At 44.5% G+C, this 21975-nt stretch overlaps 1 protein-coding gene across 1 annotated transcript in view; it reads left to right on the top strand.

Moving 5' to 3' along the window:
• The window catches only part of LOC306968640 (double C2-like domain-containing protein alpha), a 42216-nt gene extending 33920 nt beyond the window's left edge, over positions 1–8296 (top strand). Inside the window, exons 10-12 of the mRNA XM_079564078.1 lie at positions 2361–2563; positions 2664–2842; positions 8149–8296. Coding sequence (XP_079420204.1) covers positions 2361–2563; positions 2664–2842; positions 8149–8285 — 519 coding nt within the window. The 3' untranslated portion in view covers positions 8286–8296. The remainder of the gene's footprint in view (positions 1–2360; positions 2564–2663; positions 2843–8148) is intronic.
• Positions 8297–21975: the final 13679 nt, after the last annotated feature.

Below are 21975 nucleotides of genomic sequence, written 5' to 3'. Positions count from 1 at the left end.
AACCTCTTAACTCCCACCTGAACATGTTTTCTCCAAATCTAAAAGCTTCTTCAAAACGGCGACAAGAAACGAGAAGAAAATGAGGATGTAAATTGACAAAAATGACAAAAATCCAGCAAAACAGTGACAAAAATCCATCAAAAAAGTGACAAAAATCCAATAAAAAATGGCAAAAATTCAGCAAAAAAATGGCAAAAATCCAGCAGAAAAAAGACAAAAATCCAGCAAAAAAAGTGACAAAAATCCATCAAAAAAAAAGACAAAAATCCAGCGAAAAAATGACAAAAATCCAGCAAAAAAGTGGCAAAAATTCAGCAAAAAAATGACAAAAATCCAGCAAAAAAGTGGCAAAAATTCAGCAAAAAAATGACAAAAATCCAGCAAAACAAAGACAAAAATCCAGCAAAAAAAATGCAAAAATCCAGCAAAAAAAGGGACAAAAATCCATCAAAAAAAGACAAAAATCCAGCAAAACAAAGACAAAAATCCAGCAAAAAAATTGCAAAAATCCAGCAAAAAAATGGCAAAAATCCAGCAGAAAAGTGACAAAAATCCATCAAAAAAAGACAAAAATCCAGCGAAAAAATGACAAAAATCCAGCAAAAAAGTGGCAAAAATTCAGCAAAAAAATTGCAAAAATCCAGCAAAAAAGTGACAAAAATCCAGCAAAAAAAGTGACAAAAGTCCATCAAAAAAAGACAAAAATCCAGCGAAAAAATGCCATTTTTTTCAGCAAAAAAATGGCAAAAATCTGGTAAAGAAATGTGACAAAAAAGTACCAAAAAAGTGACAAAAACACATAAGGGAAATAAAAAGTGACGACAATGGCAAAGAGGAGAGAGTGCATTTGGTTTTGGCGCGTGGTAAGAGGTTAAACTTTCACCAAACATTCCTCTTGACCCTGGTCTAATGGCCTTCCTGTCCCGCCTCCCCTGGTCTAATGGCCTTCCTGTCCCGCCTCCCCTGGTCTAATGGCCTTCCTGTCCCGCCTCCCCTGGTCTAATGGCCTTCCTGTCCCGCCTCCCCTGGTCTAATGGCCTTCCTTTCCCGCCTCCCCTGGTCTAATGGCCTTCCTGTCCCGCCTCCCCTGGTCTAATGGCCTTCCTGTCCCGCCTCCCCTGGTCTAATGGCCTTCCTGTCCCGCCTCCCCTGGTCTAATGGCCTTCCTGTCCCGCCTCCCCTGGTCTAATGGACTTCCTGTCCCGCCTCCCCGGTCTAATGGACGTCCTGTCCCGCCTCCCCCGGTGTAATGGACTTCCTGTCCCGCCTCCCCTGGTCTAATGGCCTTCCTGTCCCGCCTCCCCCGGTCTAATGGCCTTCCTGTCCCGCCTCCCCTGGTCTAATTGCCTTCCTGTCCCGCCTCCCCTGGTCTAATGGCCTTCCTGTCCCGCCTCCCCTGGTCTAATGGCCTTCCTGTCCCGCCTCCCCTGGTCTAATGGCCTTCCTGTCCCGCCTCCCCTGGTCTAATGGCCTTCCTGTCCCGCCTCCCCTGGTCTAATGGCCTTCCTGTCCCGCCTCCCCTGGTCTAATGGACTTCCTGTCCCGCCTCCCCTGGTCTAATGGCCTTCCTGTCCCGCCTCCCTTGGTCTAATGGCCTTCCTGTCCCGCCTCCCCTGGTCTAATGGCCTTCCTGTCCCGCCTCCCTTGGTCTAATGGCCTTCCTGTCCCGCCTCCCCTGGTCTAATGGCCTTCCTTTCCCGCCTCCCCTGGTCTAATGGCCTTCCTGTCCCGCCTCCCCTGGTCTAATGGCCTTCCTGTCCCGCCTCCCCTGGTCTAATGGCCTTCCTGTCCCGCCTCCCCTGGTCTGATGGCCTTCCTGTCCCGCCTCCCCTGGTCTAATGGCCTTCCTGTCCCGCCTCCCCTGGTCTAATGGCCTTCCTGTCCCGCCTCCCCTGGTCTAATGGCCTTCCTGTCCCGCCTCCCCTGGTCTGATGGCCTTCCTGTCCCGCCTCCCCTGGTCTAATGGCCTTCCTGTCCCGCCTCCCCTGGTCTAATGGCCTTCCTGTCCCGCCTCCCCTGGTCTAATGGCCTTCCTGTCCCGCCTCCCCTAGTCTAATGGCCTTCATGTCCCGCCTCCCCTGGTCTAATGGCCTTCCTGTTCCGCCTCCCCTGGTCTAATGGCCTTCCTGTCCCGCTTCCCCTGGTCTAATGGCCTTCCTTTCCCGCCTCCCCTGGTCTAATGGCCTTCCTGTCCCGCCTCCCCTGGTCTAATGGCCTTCCTGTCCCGCCTCCCCTGGTCTAATGGCCTTCCTGTCCCGCCTCCCCTGGTCTAATGGCCTTCCTGTCCCGCCTCCCCTGGTCTAATGGCCTTCCTGTCCCGCCTCCCCTGGTCTAATGGCCGTCCTGTCCCGTTGTGTCAGTGGGAGAAGGAGCAGCTGCAGAGCCTGGAGGAGCGCGGCCGCCTCCTGCTCTCCCTGCAGGTGCTCTCAGCTCCAGGTGACCTCCAGGACCTCGAGGAGATCCCGGACGACGTCCCGAAGACAGGCCTCTGCGTCGGGGTCAAGCGCTGCGCTCACCTGGCCGCCATGGACGTCAACGGCTTCTCCGACCCCTACGTGAAAATGTAAGGACAGATGTTTGCACAGCTGCTCTGCTGAAGACGGAGCTGCTGAATGATCTGTGACCTGTCCTCCATGAGTCTCCTCTTGTCTCTCTCTGAGCAGTTACCTGAAGCCCGACCTGCACAAGAAATCCAAGCACAAAACCCAAGTGATCAAGAAGACTCTGAACCCGGAGTTCAACGAGGAGTTCTTCTACGACATCTCCCTGTCGGAGCTGAGCTGTAAGACTCTGGAGGTGACGGTCTGGGACTACGACCTGGGCCGCTCCAACGACTTCATCGGTGAGTGACGCCCAGAAGCCCCGCCCTCTGGGGGCCGAGCTCAGACTGAACTATCTGAAGACTGACTTGTTCAAACGCCAGTCAGTGAAAAAGGAAAGTGTCGAATCTTCCTTAACCCGAGAACATTGAACATGAAAGTAAAGCATCATGAGAGGACCAGAGAAAAATGATCCAAAATTACTGGAAATAAGGAATTTGGAAACAAAAAAATCCTAAAAAAATAAAATGCTGAAGATGTGACGTAGTTTCCTGGATGTGTGAGACTTCTGTGGTGAAGCTCAGTGTCCTTCAGGAGAGAGAAACTAAATATAAATAACTCTGTGTAACTCACTTACTGTGAGGCCAGAGACACAGGAGCAAAGACATAAATGTGTCGGTCCTGGATGTGAACCATGAAAGGAGCAAGAGCCGGGTTAAAAACACAGGCACAGGGGAGTAACCCGACCTTAAAAACAAGGTAAGGTTATGGTGCGTTCCAGGCAACTGGTATCTGGTAAATTTACCACTTCCCACTTGGAAAAATGCCTTGGAGCCGCTCGAACTGGTAATTGGCTTGTTGCACAATGTGGCTACGCTAGTTCCTCTGCGCTGAAGTTGTGGGCGCTAGTACTTCCTGTTCGTATTCATTTCCATTAAGATTAGCTTAGACCCGTTCAAATCATCGTATTTCCTAAAGGTTCTCTGTACAGTGGAAATATTTCCGTAGAGGAGACGTCTATTATGAGGATCAGTGAGTTTGTCTTGAAGCTAAAGGCTAACATTCATTTCATGCATTATACAATTTGAAATTGTGCCTTTTTATTACATTTTTTTATAGCATGTTAGCCTTTAGCTTCAAGACAAGCTCACTGATCCTCATAAACATAGACGTCAATCCTTTATGATCACAGGTGTCTCCGATCTTACATCAAGATTTGAACACAGTAAATGATCGTCTACCGGGAACTCACTGCCCGCAACGTAATCTTTAGAAAATATGATTATTATTCCAGGAAAAGAACACAGACAGGAAGTACTGGCGCTCACAACTTCAGGTCAGAGGAACTAGCATAGCCATACCGTGCAACAAGCCAATTACAGAAACCTGAAGACTGCTACGAGTTCGTATACGAGATGAAGACAGTAACAGCGCCCCCCAGTGGACGAGCAGCTAATGCTAAAACTGTAACAAAACCACTGCAACGCTGATGTGAACGTTACTTTCGGTCACAGCTTCAACATAACGTTATGTTGCATGTTTGTAGTTAGATCTGGTTTGAAGAAACGTTCATGTAATGTTAGCATTGTCTGAGCTAACTGTGGTAGCATTAGCCGTTTTGTTTACATACGACTTCAGTCACCTGGAACGCTCTGAAGTCGTAACTGGTAACTTTCAAGTGGGAAAAATACCAGTTACCAGTGGCCTGGAACGCACCATTACTACCCTGCCTACTATCACTATAGACCTTTAACCGGTGACATCATCAGTGACATCATCTGGAGGCAGGAAGTGATCAAGAGAAATAATAATAATAATAATAATAATGCATTGGTTTTATATAGCGCTTTTCTGGACACTCAAAGACGCTTTACTTTGCACTATTCGTTCACTCCATATTCGGTGGTGATAAGCTACTATTGTAGCCACAGCTGCCCTGGGGTAGACTGACGGAAGCGAGGTAACCAGTCTGCGCCATCGGCCCCTCCGACCACCACCAACCACTCACTCCCTCACTACATACACTAGGCTTCCTGGTGTTACCAAACAGTCTCCCATCCAAGCACCGACCAGGCCCTTCCCTGCTGAGCTTCCAAGGTCTGACGGGATTGGGCAGAGCATAGGCGGTGTGACCACATTAAACTAAAACTAGTGATTATAAGTGTAAAAGGCCAAGAGGAAAGACATTTAAGACGATAAAATAAGGTTTATCTGATATTTCCCAAAACAGTTCGACATTTCTTTATCGTTACTATGACAACAGCTACAATGGAAATAGAGAGGAATTTAGCTTCCTGCCTCCAGCTGAGCCCAGAATGTTTACAAACATGAGCCTGTAGGAGAAACCCCCCAGGCCATCAGAGATGTCCAAGACAAAGACCCAGGACACTCAGACAAACTCAGATCAGGAACCTCACAGGTTCTGGTGTTCTCGGGTTAAAACCAGCCTGAGTTCCTCCTGTTGTTTAAAACATGAGGCCGGTGGTGACGACGCGCACGTCCCACATGCTACGTCTGAATATTTCTACATATTTTGGCTGAAAACTGCTTCACTGTGAAAGAAACAGCTGAAAAACCCCGGCCTGTCTTCTGGAGCTCAAGAAAACAGGATTTAAATCTATTGAACCCAGAATGTGCACTGAGGCCCCAGAGCTGAAACTGCCAACACGGACAGAATATAAACACTCTGAGGTAGAGCTGCTCGATGATTGAAAAAATAATAATCACGATTATTCAAACGATTATTTGTTGCCTTAAAAAATCTTTATTGTATTTATTTATTAATCAAAACACTACAATACACTTTATGTTTTCTGGACAGTCATAAAAGTACAAATGATTTCAAGTACGCCTTGATTAAAGAGAGGTCCCTGTTTCACACCTGCCCCCTGCTGGCCGGCCCTCACACCTGCCCCCTGCTGGCCAGCCCTCACACCTGCGCAAGTAAACTGAGCAGCGCGGCCTGATGACATCATCACACAGCGCCGTTTGTTTTTATGTCAGACAAAAGCTGTATCCGAATGTCCACCCTCGTCCCAAACCCCTCATTCACTACACAGGCCGCACTATATAGTCACTATATAGTGACTATATAGTCACTATATAGTGACTATATAGTCACCGATTCTGTTGGCGATTCGGACTCAAGACACGGCTTTCTCGGCGCTGCAGCTGCAGATGTGTATTTTATGTGAATTTATTTATTGTTACAAACGTTTATTTTATGAAACAGAACGACTGTTTTGGCACTTTTACAGGCGTTTTATTTGTCATTTAAATTAAAATTAAAACTATCATCACCAAAAAAGGAAGAAAAACAAAGATCACCCCAGCGTGAGCTCAGAGACGCTGAGAGTCGGTCAGAGCCCGGTGTCCGAACACCAGCAGACTGAGCGACTACATCTGCTAAAAGTCGCTAAACTCCGGGAATAAAGTATTTCTGTGATAAAAACCAAACTCAGAGACAGTGGAATATTTATGGATAAATACGAGTCAGATACGCTTTTACTTCACATGGATTTTACATGAATGGTTTGGATTATTCGAGAGGAAGCTGTCGGTCATTTAACAGCTCAAGCTAAAGGTTAGCAGCTAACGTTAGCATGAAGCTGTCGGTCATTTAGCTCAAGCTAAAGGTTAGCAGCTAACGTTAGCATCTTTTCACCGTAACTGTTTATATTTAGGCCATTTATTCCTGAGACACAAACACTCGACTGAAACAGCTGATTTACTTCAGTCGTGTTTAGTTCACAGATCTGTCTCTGTCAGGCTCTTCCATAGACTGTAAAAAACAATGGACGTCTTATGCTCACTCCTCCCCGTTTACCAGAATGACCACGGCCGTGGGGCAATTCATGGCGGATTTACAGGCTCCCCCTCCCCAGCTCTGACGAAGCATGTTCCTAAAAAGGACATAAGGGCGGGATTTTCACCGTAGACTCGGCCCTTGCGTGACGTGTAGCTCGCGCTGCTCCAATGCTAACAGTCCGAGCCTCATTAAGTACGATTTCAAAAAATCATATTACGAAAACCAGCCTGGTTTCATATATTGTTATTAACCCAGCGTTATCTCAGGAGGAAGATCTAGCCTAGTCTAGTGTTGAAACAATTGAAACCAGGCTTTAAAGTAGTTTTTAACGTGTCTAAAGTCCAATGCTTTTCAATGGGGGCCTAGCGGCGATATGGAGGTACTGCAGCAACGGCGGAGCAATGGCAGCCCCCACGTTTGTGGTCAAAAAGCAGGGCAGCCAGCGGCCATTGGGCTCTTCTCCCACTCTCGCAATGCATTGTGGTCTATAGTGACCGGTTCCGTGACCATCGATGCTCACTACTTTTCGAGACTATATAGTCACTATATCGGGAAAGGTGTGTGGACATTCGGATGAAGCCAAAAGCCTGAGCCGTGGCACGTGAAAAGCGAAAAGAAAATAATCCCAGCGGCCTTAAATAACGCAAGTCTGCTTTGCAAAAAAAACACCTTCTTTTTTTTTGAGAAAAAATAAAAAATAAAAAAAAATTATAATGATGCTAATTTTGTAAACGTTTACTGTTGTAATCGAAATCGTAATCGATTTTCGATTAATTGCACAGCCCTACTGATGACATCACGCATATTAATGAGGCTGATATTCTCCGACACGTTTACACCAGCAGAGCGGCTACGAAGCTGGATCTGAGGGTTAGCGCTAAGTTTAGGTTCACCCTGGTTTTACAAACCTGGATAACTTTCTATCAGGGTAGATCTCCATGGAAACCAGCTCTGGACCAGGTTTAGTTCCAGCTCAGATCAGAAGACGGACCAGATCACCCAGATTTTACTGCCTCTTTTTACATTCGAATCCTGCAGGGGGCGTGTGTCTGATATCTAAGTCTGTGCTGATGCAGTTCCTGTCCTGTCCTGCAGGGGGCGTGTGTCTGATATCAGAGTCTGTGCTGATGCAGTTCCTGTCCTGCAGGGGGCGTGTGTCTGATATCTAAGTCTGTGCTGATGCAGTTCCTGTCCTGCAGGGGGCGTGTGTCTGATATCTGAGTCTGTGCTGATACAGTTGCTGTCCTGCAGGGGGCGTGTGTCTGATATCTGAGTCTGTGCTGATGCAGTTCCTGTCCTGCAGGGGGCGTGTGTCTGATATGAGTCTGTGCTGATGCAGTTCCTGTCCTGTCCTGCAGGGGGCGTGTGTCTGATATGAGTCTGTGCTGATGCAGTTCCTCTCCTGTCCTGCAGGGGGCGTGTGTCTGATATGAGTCTGTGCTGATGCAGTTCCTGTCCTGTCCTGCAGGGGGCGTGTGTCTGATATGAGTCTGTGCTGATGCAGTTCCTCTCCTGTCCTGCAGGGGGCGTGTGTCTGATATGAGTCTGTGCTGATGCAGTTCCTGTCCTGTCCTGCAGGGGGCGTGTGTCTGATATGAGTCTGTGCTGATGCAGTTCCTCTCCTGTCCTGCAGGGGGCGTGTGTCTGATATGAGTCTGTGCTGATGCAGTTCCTCTCCTGTCCTGCAGGGGGCGTGTGTCTGATATCTGAGTCTGTGCTGATGCAGTTCCTGTCCTGTCCTGCAGGGGGCGTGTGTCTGATATGAGTCTGTGCTGATGCAGTTCCTCTCCTGTCCTGCAGGGGGCGTGTGTCTGGGCGCTCAGGCTCAGGGCGACGCTCTGAGGCACTGGAGCGACTGCCTGAAGAACCGCGGGCGCCGCATCGAGCGCTGGCACATCCTGACCAACGAGCTGCCGCGGACCCCGAACCCGGACTGAACCAACGAGCCCCAAACCCGGACTGAGCCGACGAGCACCGGACTGAACCGACGAGCCCCGGACTGAACCGACGAGCCCCGGACTGAACCAACGAGCCCCGGACTGAACCAATGAGCCCCGGACTGAACCTACGAGCCCCGAACTGAGCCGACGAGCCCTGAAACACCAGGACCAGTGTTAATTTTGTCGACTAAAATATTTTGTCTTAATTTTAGTCAAAGTGTTATTTTTGTGACTAAAATTGGACTAAAACTAAAAAAAAAGTTTTTCATGAGACTAAAACTGTGACTTAAATGTCCAGATGTTTGAGTCGACTAAAATAAGACTAAATAAAAATGAAAAGGAGAGACTAAAATCATCCAAACTTCTATTGAGCGTCTGAAAGAGCCTCAGATCAGGCAAATTCTCTGCCAAAGGATCAGAAACATGAAGCAGAGGAACGAGATTAAATATGATTATAATGAATAATATCAACGCAAAGTCGACTGAATTTAGTCGACTAAAACTAGACTAAAATTGAAAAAAAAATGTTTGACTAAATCTCGAAAATTAAGTTACATTTTAGTCAAAAGACTAAAACTAAAATAAAATATGTTGTCAAAATGAACACTGACCAGGACTGAACCCACGAGCCTCAAAACACTCGGACTGAACCAACGAGCCCCGACCCCGGACTGAACAGACTAGGGCTGGGTCCTGTTAAACGATGCCGGTCTGGTTTATATAAAAACATGAAAGTATCGAAAGCAGGAACTGAATAAAAAATCTTTAGACCCAAGTTTTGGTGCTGTTGGTCAAAGGTCTCAGCTCAAATAAATGATTTTTTGTTTTTTTCTTCATTTCCCCATTTTCCCAATTATTCCAGATTTTTTTTGCCCCTTTTTTTTTTTTTGTTAAAAATAATTAGCCCTGATTCCCCCCCCAATTTTTTCATCAGTTTATTTCAATTCTTTTCCAGTTTCCTTTCTTATTTTTGTCCCAATATTTGTTAGCTTTCAAAATATTTTCCTAATTTTTGCATTACGGTATTGCGTATCGGAAAAGGTCATCGGTATCGGAAACCAAGTAACGGTACCCAGCCCTGTCCCAAACACGGTCCGAACCAACCCCCCCCCGGACTGAGCCAACGAGCCCCGAACCCGGACTGAACCCACGAGCCCTAAAACACCCGGACTGAACCAACGAGCCCCAAACCCAGACTGAACCAACGAGCCCCGAACCCGGACTGAACCCACGAGCCCTAAAACACCCGGACTGAACCCACGAGCCCTAAAACACCCGGACTGAACCCACGAGCCCTAAAAACACCCGGACTGAACCCACGAGCCCTAAAACACCCGGACTGAACCCACGAGCCCTAAAACACCCGGACTGAACCCACGAGCCCTAAAACACCCGGACTGAACCCACGAGCCCTAAAAACACCCGGACTGAACCCACGAGCCCTAAAACACCCGGACTGAACCCACGAGCCCCGAACCCAGACTGAACCCACGAGCCCTAAAACACCCGGACTGAACCCACGAGCCCTAAAACACCCGGACTGAACCCACGAGCCCTAAAAACACCCGGACTGAACCCACGAGCCCTAAAACACCCGGACTGAACCCACGAGCCCTAAAAACACCCGGACTGAACCCACGAGCCCTAAAAACACCCGGACTGAACCCACGAGCCCTAAAACACCCGGACTGAACCAACGAGCCCTAAAACACCTGGACTGAACCCACAAGCCCTAAAACACCCGGACTGAACCAACAAGCCCTAAAACACCCGGACTGAACCCACGAGCCCTAAAACACCCGGACTGAACCAACAAGCCCTAAAACACCCGGACTGAACCCACGAGCCCTAAAACACCCGGACTGAACCAACAAGCCCTAAAACACCCGGACTGAACCCACGAGCCCTAAAACACCCGGACTGAACCAACGAGCCCTGAAACACCCGGACTGAACCCACGAGCCCTAAAACACCCGGACTGAACCAACAAGCCCTAAAACACCCGGACTGAACCCACGAGCCCTAAAACACCCGGACTGAACCAACAAGCCCTAAAACACCCGGACTGAACCCACGAGCCCTAAAACACCCGGACTGAACCCACGAGCCCTAAAACACCCGGACTGAACCAACGAGCCCCGAACCCGGACTGAACCCACGAGCCCTAAAAACACCCGGACTGAACCCACGAGCCCTAAAACACCCGGACTGAACCAACTAGCCCTAAAACACCCGGACTGAACCCACGAGCCCCGAACCCGGACTGAACCCACGAGCCCTAAAAACACCTGGACTGAACCAACAAGCCCTAAAACACCCGGACTGAACCCACGAGCCCTAAAACACCCGGACTGAACCAACAAGCCCTAAAACACCCGGACTGAACCCACGAGCCCTAAAACACCCGGACTGAACCCACGAGTCCTAAAAACACCCGGACTGAACCCACAAGCCCTAAAAACACCCGGACTGAACCCACGAGCCCTAAAACACCCGGACTGAACCAACGAGTCCTAAAACACCCGGACTGAACCAACGAGTCCTAAAACACCCGGACTGAACCAACTAGCCCTAAAACACCCGGACTGAACCCACGAGCCCCGAACCCGGACTGAACCCACGAGCCCTAAAAACACCTGGACTGAACCAACAAGCCCTAAAACACCCGGACTGAACCCACGAGCCCTAAAAACACCCGGACTGAACCAACTAGCCCTAAAACACCCGGACTGAACCCACGAGCCCTAAAACACCCGGACTGAACCCACGAGCCCTAAAAACACCCGGACTGAACCAACAAGCCCTAAAAACATCCGGACTGAACCAACGAGCCCTAAAAACACCCGGACTGAACCAACGAGCCCTAAAACACCCGGACTGAACCAACGAGCCCTAAAACACCCGGACTGAACCCACGAGCCCTAAAACACCCGGACTGAACCATCCACACAAACCTTTCTTTGGAAAGTCCTTTGATTTTCATTCGCTCTCCTCATTCCCCTGACGACGCCCCCCCCCCCCCCCCCTCCCGATGGAACTATGCATCTGCCGCCGCGACTGACCCAGATGCCCTCCCGCTCTCACATCTCTCTGCCTCGCTCTGTTTCTATTGCACTTCAAACTACTGTGAAAATGTCCCGTCTGTGAACGAAGGACTAGGATTGTTGACTCGCTGTTGTTGCATGAGGCACAAAGTCCACTTATCTTCACATCTCCGTAGTAACAACATAATAATAATAATAATAACGTTTGCCTGTTTTGTATGGATCGTTGTCCCTTTTGCACGACTGAATGTGATTTATAAACTGTGACTTTATACAGTGTTTTCTGGACATGAATAAATTTGGAATGCAGCGGGTCTGATTCTTTAAGCAGCGGATCCTGCGGGACAGCGCCGCCCTCTGCTGGCTGCAAGCGGCACTGCGGGAAAGACATTTATTTATTTATTACAGGAGTTTACAATAAGAGTGACAAGAGTAACAAACACAGAATCACCTGATGTAATAAAAAAAAATAGTTCAAGAGCATATGACGGGTTTTAACCTCTTAACTCCCACCGGAACGGATCCCTTTTTCTCCAGCTTGGCTTTACCCTAATCAAAAAGCTTCTTGTGGAAAAGAGCACCAAAAAATGAGAAGAAAACAAGGATGTAAATGCAACAAAAATGTGCCAAAATTCAACAAAAATGTAACAAGAATTAATCAAAAATGTGACAAAAATTCAACAAAAATTCAACAAAAATGTGACAAAAATTTGACAAAAATTCAACAAAAATTCAACAAAAAATGTGACAAAAATTCATCAAAAATTCAACAGAAATGTGACAAAAATGTGACAAAAATTCAACAAAAATTCAACAAAAATTCAACAAAAATTCAACAAAAATGTGACAAAAATGTGACAAAAATTCAACAAAAATTCATCAAAAATTAAACAAAAATGTGACAAAAATTCAACAAAAATTCAACAAAAATTCAACAAAAATTAGACAAAAATTCAACAAAAAAGAGACAAAAAATCATCAAAAATTCAACAAAAATTCAACAAAAAATGTGACAAAAATTCATCAAAAATTCAACAAAAATGTGACAAAAATTCAACAAAAATTCAACAAAAATTCAACAAAAATTCAACAAAAATTCAACAAAAATGTGACAAAAATTCAACAAAAAATTCAACAAAAATGTGACAAAAATGTGACAAAAATTCAACAAAAAATCAACAAAAATGTGACAAAAATGTGACAAAAATTCATCAAAAATTCAACAAAAATGTGACAAAATTTCAACAAAAATGTGACAAAAATTCAACAAAAATTCATCAAAAATGTGACAAAAATTCAACAAAAATTCAACAAAAATGTGACAAAAATTAGACAAAAATTCAACAAAAAAGTGACAAAAATTCATCAAAAATTCAACAAAAATGTGACAAAAATTCAACAAAAATTCAACAAAAATTCAACAAAAATTCAACAAAAATTCAACAAAAATTCAACAAAAATGTGACAAAAATTCAACAAAAAAGTGACAACAATTCAACAAAAATGTGCCAAAATTCAACAAAAATGTAACAAGAATTAATCAAAAATGTGACAAAAATTCATCAAAAATTCAACAGAAATGTGACAAAAATGTGACAAAAATTCAACAAAAATTCAACAAAAATGTGACAAAAATGTGACAAAAATGTGACAAAAATTCAACAAAAATTCATCAAAAATTAAACAAAAATGTGACAAAAATTCAACAAAAATTCAACAAAAATGTGACAAAAATTAGACAAAAATTCAACAAAAAAGAGACAAAAAATCATCAAAAATTCAACAAAAATTCAACAAAAAATGTGACAAAAATTCATCAAAAATTCAACAAAAATGTGACAAAAATTCAACAAAAATTCAACAAAAATTCAACAAAAATGTGACAAAAATTCAACAAAAAAGTGACAAAAATTAGACAAAAATTCAAATAAAATGTGACAAAAATTCATCAAAAAATTCAACAGAAATGTGACAAAAATGTGACAAAAATTCAACAAAAATGTGACAAAAATGTGACAAAAATGTGACAAAAATTCATCAAAAATTCAACAAAAATGTGACAAAATTTCAACAAAAATGTGACAAAAATTCAACAAAAATTCATCAAAAATGTGACAAAAATTCAACAAAAATTCAACAAAAATGTGACAAAAATTAGACAAAAATTCAACAAAAAAGTGACAAAAATTCATCAAAAATTCAACAAAAATGTGACAAAAATGTGACAAAAATGTGACAAAAATTCAACAAAAATTCAACAAAAATTCAACAAAAATTCAACAAAAATTCAACAAAAATTCAACAAAAAAGTGACAAAAATTCAACAAAAATTCAACAAAAAAGTGACAAAAAATAGACAAAAATTCAAATAAAAAGTGACAAAAATTCATCAAAAATTCATCAAAAATTCAACAAAAATGTGACAAAAATTCAACAAAAATGTGACAAAAACTGAAAAAAAAAAAAAAAAAAATTCTAAAGGTGACACCACACAGCAACAACACGAGGAAAAAGTTCACTTTTGTGGGTCTTAGCTTTCAAATGAGGTGTTACACAGGCCTATATAACAGCCAAAGAGGACAGGATGCATGTGGTTCAGGCGGGGGGTAAGAGGTTAAAACATGTATTTGTGGAAGTGTCACAATTACGCTAATTTGGGCCAGGCCGGTCAGAGTCCAGGGCTGTTTTTCAGTCCCAGTCCGGCCCCGAAAACATCCGTTTGTATTTCAGTGAATCAGCGATTTTAATGATGTTATTTTTATTTCATTTTTTCAAGTTACTGACAGGAAGTGACATCAATAAAGTTCCAGAGCAGTTTGACTCATTTCGCACAGATACAGAACATGGATCTATTACTATACAGACGCATCTCATCATAGAAGGGGGCGTGGCTTCACCGAGGGGGAAACAGAATCTTTTGGGAATCACAGTTTTCCACTATTTTTAGCCATTTTCTGGTGAAATAAACTTATTTATCACATAAATAAAGTCAAGTCTAAATCAGGCCCATATGGATATTTTCTCACAGCAGATTGTTCTGTAGAAGCAAAAAAACAGCAGTCGTAGCTAGCCGTTAGCATTAGCCCGATGCTAACATGTAGCATCAAGTTAGCATTCTCCGTTATTTATGTATCTATGGGCTGTTGAACCACTTTGCTCCTCCCCATGTCTTTGTTTCTTTATTTAGTAGAAACTATATTCAGGATTCAGCGTTTGTTAAAGTAGTTTTTGAATAATTAGAGAAAGTTTAGATTTTTCTCCTTATTGTTTTCCCCCTTAACTGTTTTCAAACATGACCATATATGGGCGAGTCCAGAGATGTGTCTGTATCTATGGAGACACTACAGGCAAAACTCATTTTTTTCAGTTTTCAGGTTTTGGGCCAAATTGGTCTCTGAACATATAAACTTTCACCCGGAAACAGAAAATATACCTAATCTTCACAATGACATGTTTAAATATTGCGCTGATTCAATGTTCCCCCATAGACTTATATGGGAGAATGCAATTTCAGGGGCCTTTTCCTCAAAACACATGTTTCTGTCATTGTGGCGACACTTTGTCCACGTCAGTCGGACCTAAAGACTTCACATTTTCCAGCCTTGGACTGAACAATATTTGGAAGATATTTTCAGAGGGATTTTTTATTATTTAATCCCTAAGCCCCATTTATTGAGCTTTGAATGTCAATGTTTCCACTAAAAAACTGCTTATTTTAAAACTAAACAAGAAATCCTAAATCCCCTCTGAGAAAGTCTTGGTAACTCATTCATCAATAAAATGAAACAATAAATTTGAATGTAGCTCTATCTGTTATTCAGATTACGTCACCGAAGAGATGGGAAATTTGGGGCATTTTTAGGCATAAAACAGCTTGTTCTTGTATGAAAAGATAAAATAATGAAATCTTGCCATGTTTTTTTTCTCACATTTATGCCAGTTAATCGACAGCAAAAGCTTCAAATTGATATCTGTAAATATACATTTTTTCCCTATTCACCTGCAGGGCCTCGCCTTATTAAGTAGTATTATTAAGTATTATTATTAAGTGGTATTATTAAATAGTATTATTAAGTAGTATTATTAAGTAGTATTATTAAGTAGTATTATTAAGTAGTATTATTAAGTAGTATTATTAAGTAGATGTGCGAGAAACTACAAAAAACTCCACAATCAATGATTGTGAAACTCAGCAGAGTTACTGAATAGACTTATTTATCAGAACCATGAGCCGAACATGAACCTGCTGCTGTAAAAGTCAGATTTAATCAAAATGCTAACGGTGCAGCAGCTACGCTAACCCCAGAAGTACCGACTAGTAAATATTACTTTTAGCAAAGCCACCGAGCCGCACACATTTTTAAAATCATATTACTGGTAAAGTAGTAAAGGTTTGTTTACTGGGAGTCGTTCTGGGAAACTGAGAAAGTCTTTACGTGTGAGCGAACTGTTAATGTTTGAGCCAAAGAGAAACTGGTTTCAACAAATGTGTGAAAGAAATCACAGAGTGATTGTCACTGATAAAAGCACCAAAGCGTGAGGGGAAGTGCCGCTGCAGGACGATGGTATCAGAGAAACGGAAGCTTCTTATCGTTCACATCAGCGAGAGCTCAGCTTCACAAACACTTCAGGTTGTTAGACATATGACTCTAAGCCCTGTCACAAATCACAATATAAATGCGATACTGAGGACGGGTCAAATGCAGAGAACTAATTTCTCTACAGAGATTAATACAGTATCAGATTAACAATGATAAAAACATAACAAAATAAAACACATCAAAGGAAGTAGCTAACTTTAAATAAATGGGTTTTGAGGCGATATTTAAAAAGGGGCAGTGAGGTCATTTGACGGAGTTCAGCGGGGAGTGAGTTCCAGAGGTTTGGGGCTGAGCGGCTAAAAGCTGAATTTGAACTAGCCAGGGATGAGCGGAAGAAAGAGATCACATGGCTCCTCCAACATTTCATTGGAGGAAGATGGTTGAGCTTTCAGCCGGTGGTTTATAGTCCTGAAGAGCTGCCTGGAATTTCCAGAATGTGCATAGATGTGGTTTGAATAGCATTTTGCACGTGCGTCTTTTTGATGGTCTCGGAAAGCCAGCTTGTGGACAGTAAGTCCAGACTTTCTCGAAAGACGCTCCAAGACACGGCCAGCTGTTTTCATTTGGCGTAGCTCCTGCGTGAACCAGGGGGCAGAGCGCTCAAATCTGACTTCTCGAGTCCAAATGGGGCATGGAGGTCAAGAACACTGCTCAGGGATGCATTGTAGTGCTCCACTCGTTCATCCACTGTTGTATTGGCCGTACAGGTGATAGACTGAAGGTCTGCAGCCATGGAGTTTAGATTTATGTGCTTCCAATTTCAAAAAGTGATATGGCGTTTAGGTCTTATACTTGGTAGAGGGAATGCAAGCGTCATAGAGACCACCTGATGGTCAGACACACCCAAATCATAGGCTGCGTCCGCAACGAGCAGATTGCTAAGAGCTCTTACACCAAACCAGATGTGCGTCAGCGTCCGCCATGACAAGATGCTTCCGAATTGGTAAGTCAGTTAGGAAGTAGTTAGGAAAAGGAGCCTTGATGCTAACTATCATGGCCACTTTAGCATAGGGACCTCTGATGCTAACTAACCAGTGATTAGGAGCTATGTGCCATCCCATAAGCCACTGCACCAAACCCCCCCAGTGCAGTGGCTTATGGGATGGCACATAGCTCCTAATCACTGGTTAGTTAGCATCAGAGGTCCCTATGCTAAAGTGGCCATGATAGTTAGCATCAGAGGTCCCAATGCTAAAGTGGCTATGATAGTTAGCACCAGAGGTCCCAATGCTAAAGTGGCCATGATAGTTAGCATCAGAGGTCCCAATGCTAAAGTGGCCATGATAGTTAGCACCAGAGGTCCCTATGCTAAAGTGGCTATGATAGTTAGCATCAGAGGTCCCAATGCTAAAGTGGCTATGATAGTTAGCATCAGAGGTCCCAATGCTAAAGTGGCCATGATAGTTAGCATCAGAGGTCCCAATGCTAAAGTGGCCATGATAGTTAGCATCAGAGGTCCCAATGCTAAAGTGGCCATGATAGTTAGCATCAGAGGTCCCAATGCTAAAGTGGCTATGATAGTTAGCATCAGAGGTCCCAATGCTAAAGTGGCTATGATAGTTAGCATCAGAGGTCCCAATGCTAAAGTGGCTATGATAGTTAGCATCAGAGGTCCCAATGCTAAAGTGGCTATGATAGTTAGCATCAGAGGTCCCAATGCTAAAGTGGCTATGATAGTTAGCATCAGAGGTCCCAATGCTAAAGTGGCCATGATAGTTAGCATCAGAGGTCCCAATGCTAAAGTGGCCATGATAGTTAGCATCAGAGGTCCCAATGCTAAAGTGGCCATGATAGTTAGCATCAGAGGTCCCAATGCTAAAGTGGCTATGATAGTTAGCATCAGAGGTCCCAATGCTAAAGTGGCTATGATAGTTAGCATCAGAGGTCCCAATGCTAAAGTGGCTATGATAGTTAGCATCAGAGGTCCCAATGCTAAAGTGGCTATGATAGTTAGCATCAGAGGTCCCAATGCTAAAGTGGCTATGATAGTTAGCATCAGAGGTCCCAATGCTAAAGTGGCTATGATAGTTAGCATCAGAGGTCCCAATGCTAAAGTGGCTATGATAGTTAGCATCAGAGGTCCCAATGCTAAAGTGGCTATGATAGTTAGCATCAGAGGTCCCAATGCTAAAGTGGCTATGATAGTTAGCATCAGAGGTCCCAATGCTAAAGTGGCCATGATAGTTAGCATCAGAGGTCCCAATGCTAAAGTGGCCATGATAGTTAGCATCAGAGGTCCCAATGCTAAAGTGGCCATGATAGTTAGCATCAGAGGTCCCAATGCTAAAGTGGCTATGATAGTTAGCATCAGAGGTCCCAATGCTAAAGTGGCTATGATAGTTAGCATCAGAGGTCCCAATGCTAAAGTGGCTATGATAGTTAGCATCAGAGGTCCCAATGCTAAAGTGGCTATGATAGTTAGCATCGAGGCTCCTTTTCCTAACTACTTCCAAACTGACTTACCAATTCGGAAGCATCTTGTCATGGCGGACGCTGACGCACATCTGGTTTGGCGTAAGAGCTCTTAGCAATCTGCTCGTTGCGGACGCAGCCAAAGATTGGATTTACGGCTCTTTTGGCTTCCAAATGGCTCTTCATGTTTTTACATATACAGTTTAAATTCAGGAGAGATTTGGATTCATGGCATGTTAAATGAGCTTTTCGACGACTCCCAGCACAAAACAACTATAATCAAGAAAGAAATCAAAAATAATGTTTTTTATTCATTGCTATAATTAAGTGATTTTGGCTCATGGTGGTGTTGTTTTGTCTTCAATAACCCACGTTGATTTTTCAAGATGGTAGAGCCATTGTTTATTATAGCAACACATGAACTTTTAAAGCTGGTAGTAGTTACATAATGTACCTCCCCAGTCCCTCAGCTGCCTGTAGCTCTGCCCTGGTCCCTCAGCTGCCTGTAGCTCTGCCCTGGTCCCTCTGCTGCCTGTAGCTCTGCCCTGGTCCCTCTGCTGCCTGTAGCTCCGCCCCTGGTCCCTCTGCTGCCTGTAGCTCCGCCCCTGGTCCCTCTGCTGCCTGTAGCTCCGCCCCTGGTCCCTCTGCTTCCTGTAGCTCCGCCCTGGTCCCTCTGCTGCCTGTAGCTCCGCCCCTGGTCCTGCTGCCTGTAGCTCCGCCCTGGTCCCTCTGCTGCCTGTAGCTCCGCCCCTGGTCCTGCTGCCTGTAGCTCCGCCCTGGTCCCTCTGCTGCCTGTAGCTCCGCCCTGACTACGTTTATGGATTAGTTTAAGTTTAAGGTCTTGATTTTGTGTAAACAGCGGGTTCATTCCTGGCGGACGCCGGGCTGCAGCTGCAGATGTTTTACCTCCTTTCTCCCTCTCTCCCCATTTGAAATCTCTTACTCTTTTCTTTTCTCTTTTAGCATTTGCCTTTCTCTATTTTTCTCTAATGTAGCACGAGCGGTGCACGTAAAGCTTGATAAACATGCGACCTTTAAAAAAAAAGCGGCTCACGGGTGAGACTCGGCTCTCGTCGTTCACTTAAAAGAGCCGGTTCTTTGTACCGACTCGTTCGCGACCGACCCATCACTATGGATGGGATTGTAGCCGCACTGTGTTGGAGGAAACACACCTCGATGGATGTACCGTGGCCGGCGTGCAAGCCCAATCTGCTTTATGGCTGGGTTACAGGGCGGAGGGAAAGCCCTATTGTTGCTAAGCAGTTTGGAGATGGAAGGTTTCAGCATTTTGTCCGGTCACCGTGAGAGCCGCCCAATGCGCCAGGCTTCAGGTAGCAGGTACGTTTCGCAGTCCGTCAGACGTCCAGTAGCAACAAAACTCCAACAGCACAAGGCTTCGATAATACAAGAATAAAAATAGCACTGTTTCTTGAAATAAAACGCGTTAAGTTAGCATTAAAATCCTTTTAAAACCAATAGCAGGGACGGAGAAGTGCTCCATCTCTTATCTTTTTGATTGTCAATAATTGGTTTTCAAGGGCTGTCCGTTCCCTGTATGAGCAGCAGGAGCTTGGTTCGCATTGCCGGCAGTAAGTCAGACCTGTTCCCGGTGCGTGTTGGTCTCCTCAGGGCTGCCCTTTGTCACCGGTTCTGTTCATTACTTTTATGGACAGAATTTCTCGGCGCAGCCAGGGGCCGGAGGGCGTCCGGTTTGGGAGCCTCAGAGTCTCATCTCTGCTGTTTGCGGACGATGTTGTTCTGTTGGACCTTCAGCTGCTCTGGTTTGCAGCCGAGTGTGTAGCGGCCGGGATGAGAATCAGCACCTCCACATCTGAGGCCATGGTTCTCCTTCCCTTCTACAGGTCGGTGGGGAGTCCTTACCTCAAGTGGAGGAGTTCAAGTATCTCAGGTCTTGTTCTCAGTGAGGGACGGATGGAGCGTGAGATGGACAGACGGATCGGTGCGGCGTCAGCAGTGATGCGGTCGCTGTATCGGTCTGTCGTGGTGAAGAGGGAGCTGAGTCGGGGCAAAGCTCTCGATTGGTGGGACAATGTCTCCGAGCTGGCCTGGTGTGGCCTCGGGGTCAGAACAGCTGGAGGAGGTGTGGCCTCGGGGTCAGAACAGCTGGAGGAGGTGTGTGTGGACCGGGAAGTTTGGGCATCTCTGCTGAGACGCTGCCCCCGTGACCCGGCCCCGGATAAAGCGGAAGAAAATGGATGGATGGATAATTGGTTTTCATGTTTTTTATTATTATTATTATTCATCATCAACAACCGTCTTTTTCCTGATTTTCAGCAGTTTTCACAGTTTCAGCAATTTCAATAAGTTATGCATCAAAACGTTCCGCATGTTGGAGAGAATCCTGCTATTACTTTTGGGAATTCAGCGATTTCTGTTTTTTCCGCTGACTTAGAATGTTGTTTTTCTGCAACATTTTCCAAATTTTCTGCACTTTCTTCAGTTTGTGCATGTTCAGCTTCTGCAACTTGTGGGTTTTGAGAAAAAAATTGTCCTTCTGCAGATTTCCATTTTTTTTATACGAGAGTTTGACATTTTTGCATTAGTGTGTATGTGCGAATCCAGCCAATCGGGAGACTCCGCCTTTCAGCCATTTGTGCAGCTTCTGCCAATCAAGCACTGAGGCCATTTCAACAGTTTGACCAGTTTATGGAATATACAAGTTTATGCAACATTAATAATTTATGCAAAGTAACCACTTTATGGGATTTAACCAGTTTATGCAACTCAAGAGTTTATGCCATTTAGGATTTGATAATCCAACTAAATTGGGATTTTCACAACAAATTTTAGGACATTTTTCACAATGTTTTGCAATTTCTGCATTAGTAGCCTAAAATTGCGCAGCAATTGCAAAATTTTCTAGTTTAACCCTGAGCCTCCATTTCAAGTCAGTTCAAGTGACGCAGTTCATATTTCAGCTGAAAAACCTCAGAAGATGAATCTGATAATAAAGAGTTGAACACAGGAAACTCTCACCGTCGCTCTTCAGTGGCTCTTCAGTCGCTCTTCAGTCGCTCTTCAGACGCTCTTCAGACGCTGACGAACATGTCTCTCCTGCTCCTGCTCTGGCTCCTCTTTCGGGGTAAGTGAGTTAACTTTTATAATAACTCTTCATAATGATCGAGTTTGTTTGTTCCTCCGTCAGAACTCAGGATGTGATGAGTCTCTGATGTGTCTGTAAATCATCATTTCATTATTTCATCATTTCATTATTTCATTATTTCATTATTTCATTATTTCATTATTTCATTGTTTCATTATTTCATTATTTCTAAGGCTTTGTTCATCACTTATAAGCAGCCGGGCTGAGCCGAGGCTTATTTCAGGGGTTCAAGCACCCCTAAAAATGTCAGGCCAAAAACAGAACAACAGGAATAAAATCCAGTCTAAAATGTATCATGTGCGCCTGTAATATATTTCTGGGTTTGTTTATTAAAATGTGCTTATTTAAAGACGTAAAGTATGAACACCTCGTTCACTAAATGATTTAGTCTGAGGTCTCGATGCTGTGGCTAAGCTCCGCCCCCTCTCCTCACAGTGCTGAGCTCTCTCCCTCCCCTCTCTGTCTCTCCCCTCTCTCCTCCCTCCCCTCTCTGTCTCTCCCTCTCC

This window comes from Gobius niger (assembly GCF_951799975.1).
Source record: "Gobius niger genome assembly, chromosome: 10".
NCBI lineage: Eukaryota > Metazoa > Chordata > Actinopteri > Gobiiformes > Gobiidae > Gobius > Gobius niger.
This window is presented reverse-complemented; position numbering and strand designations above follow the sequence as displayed.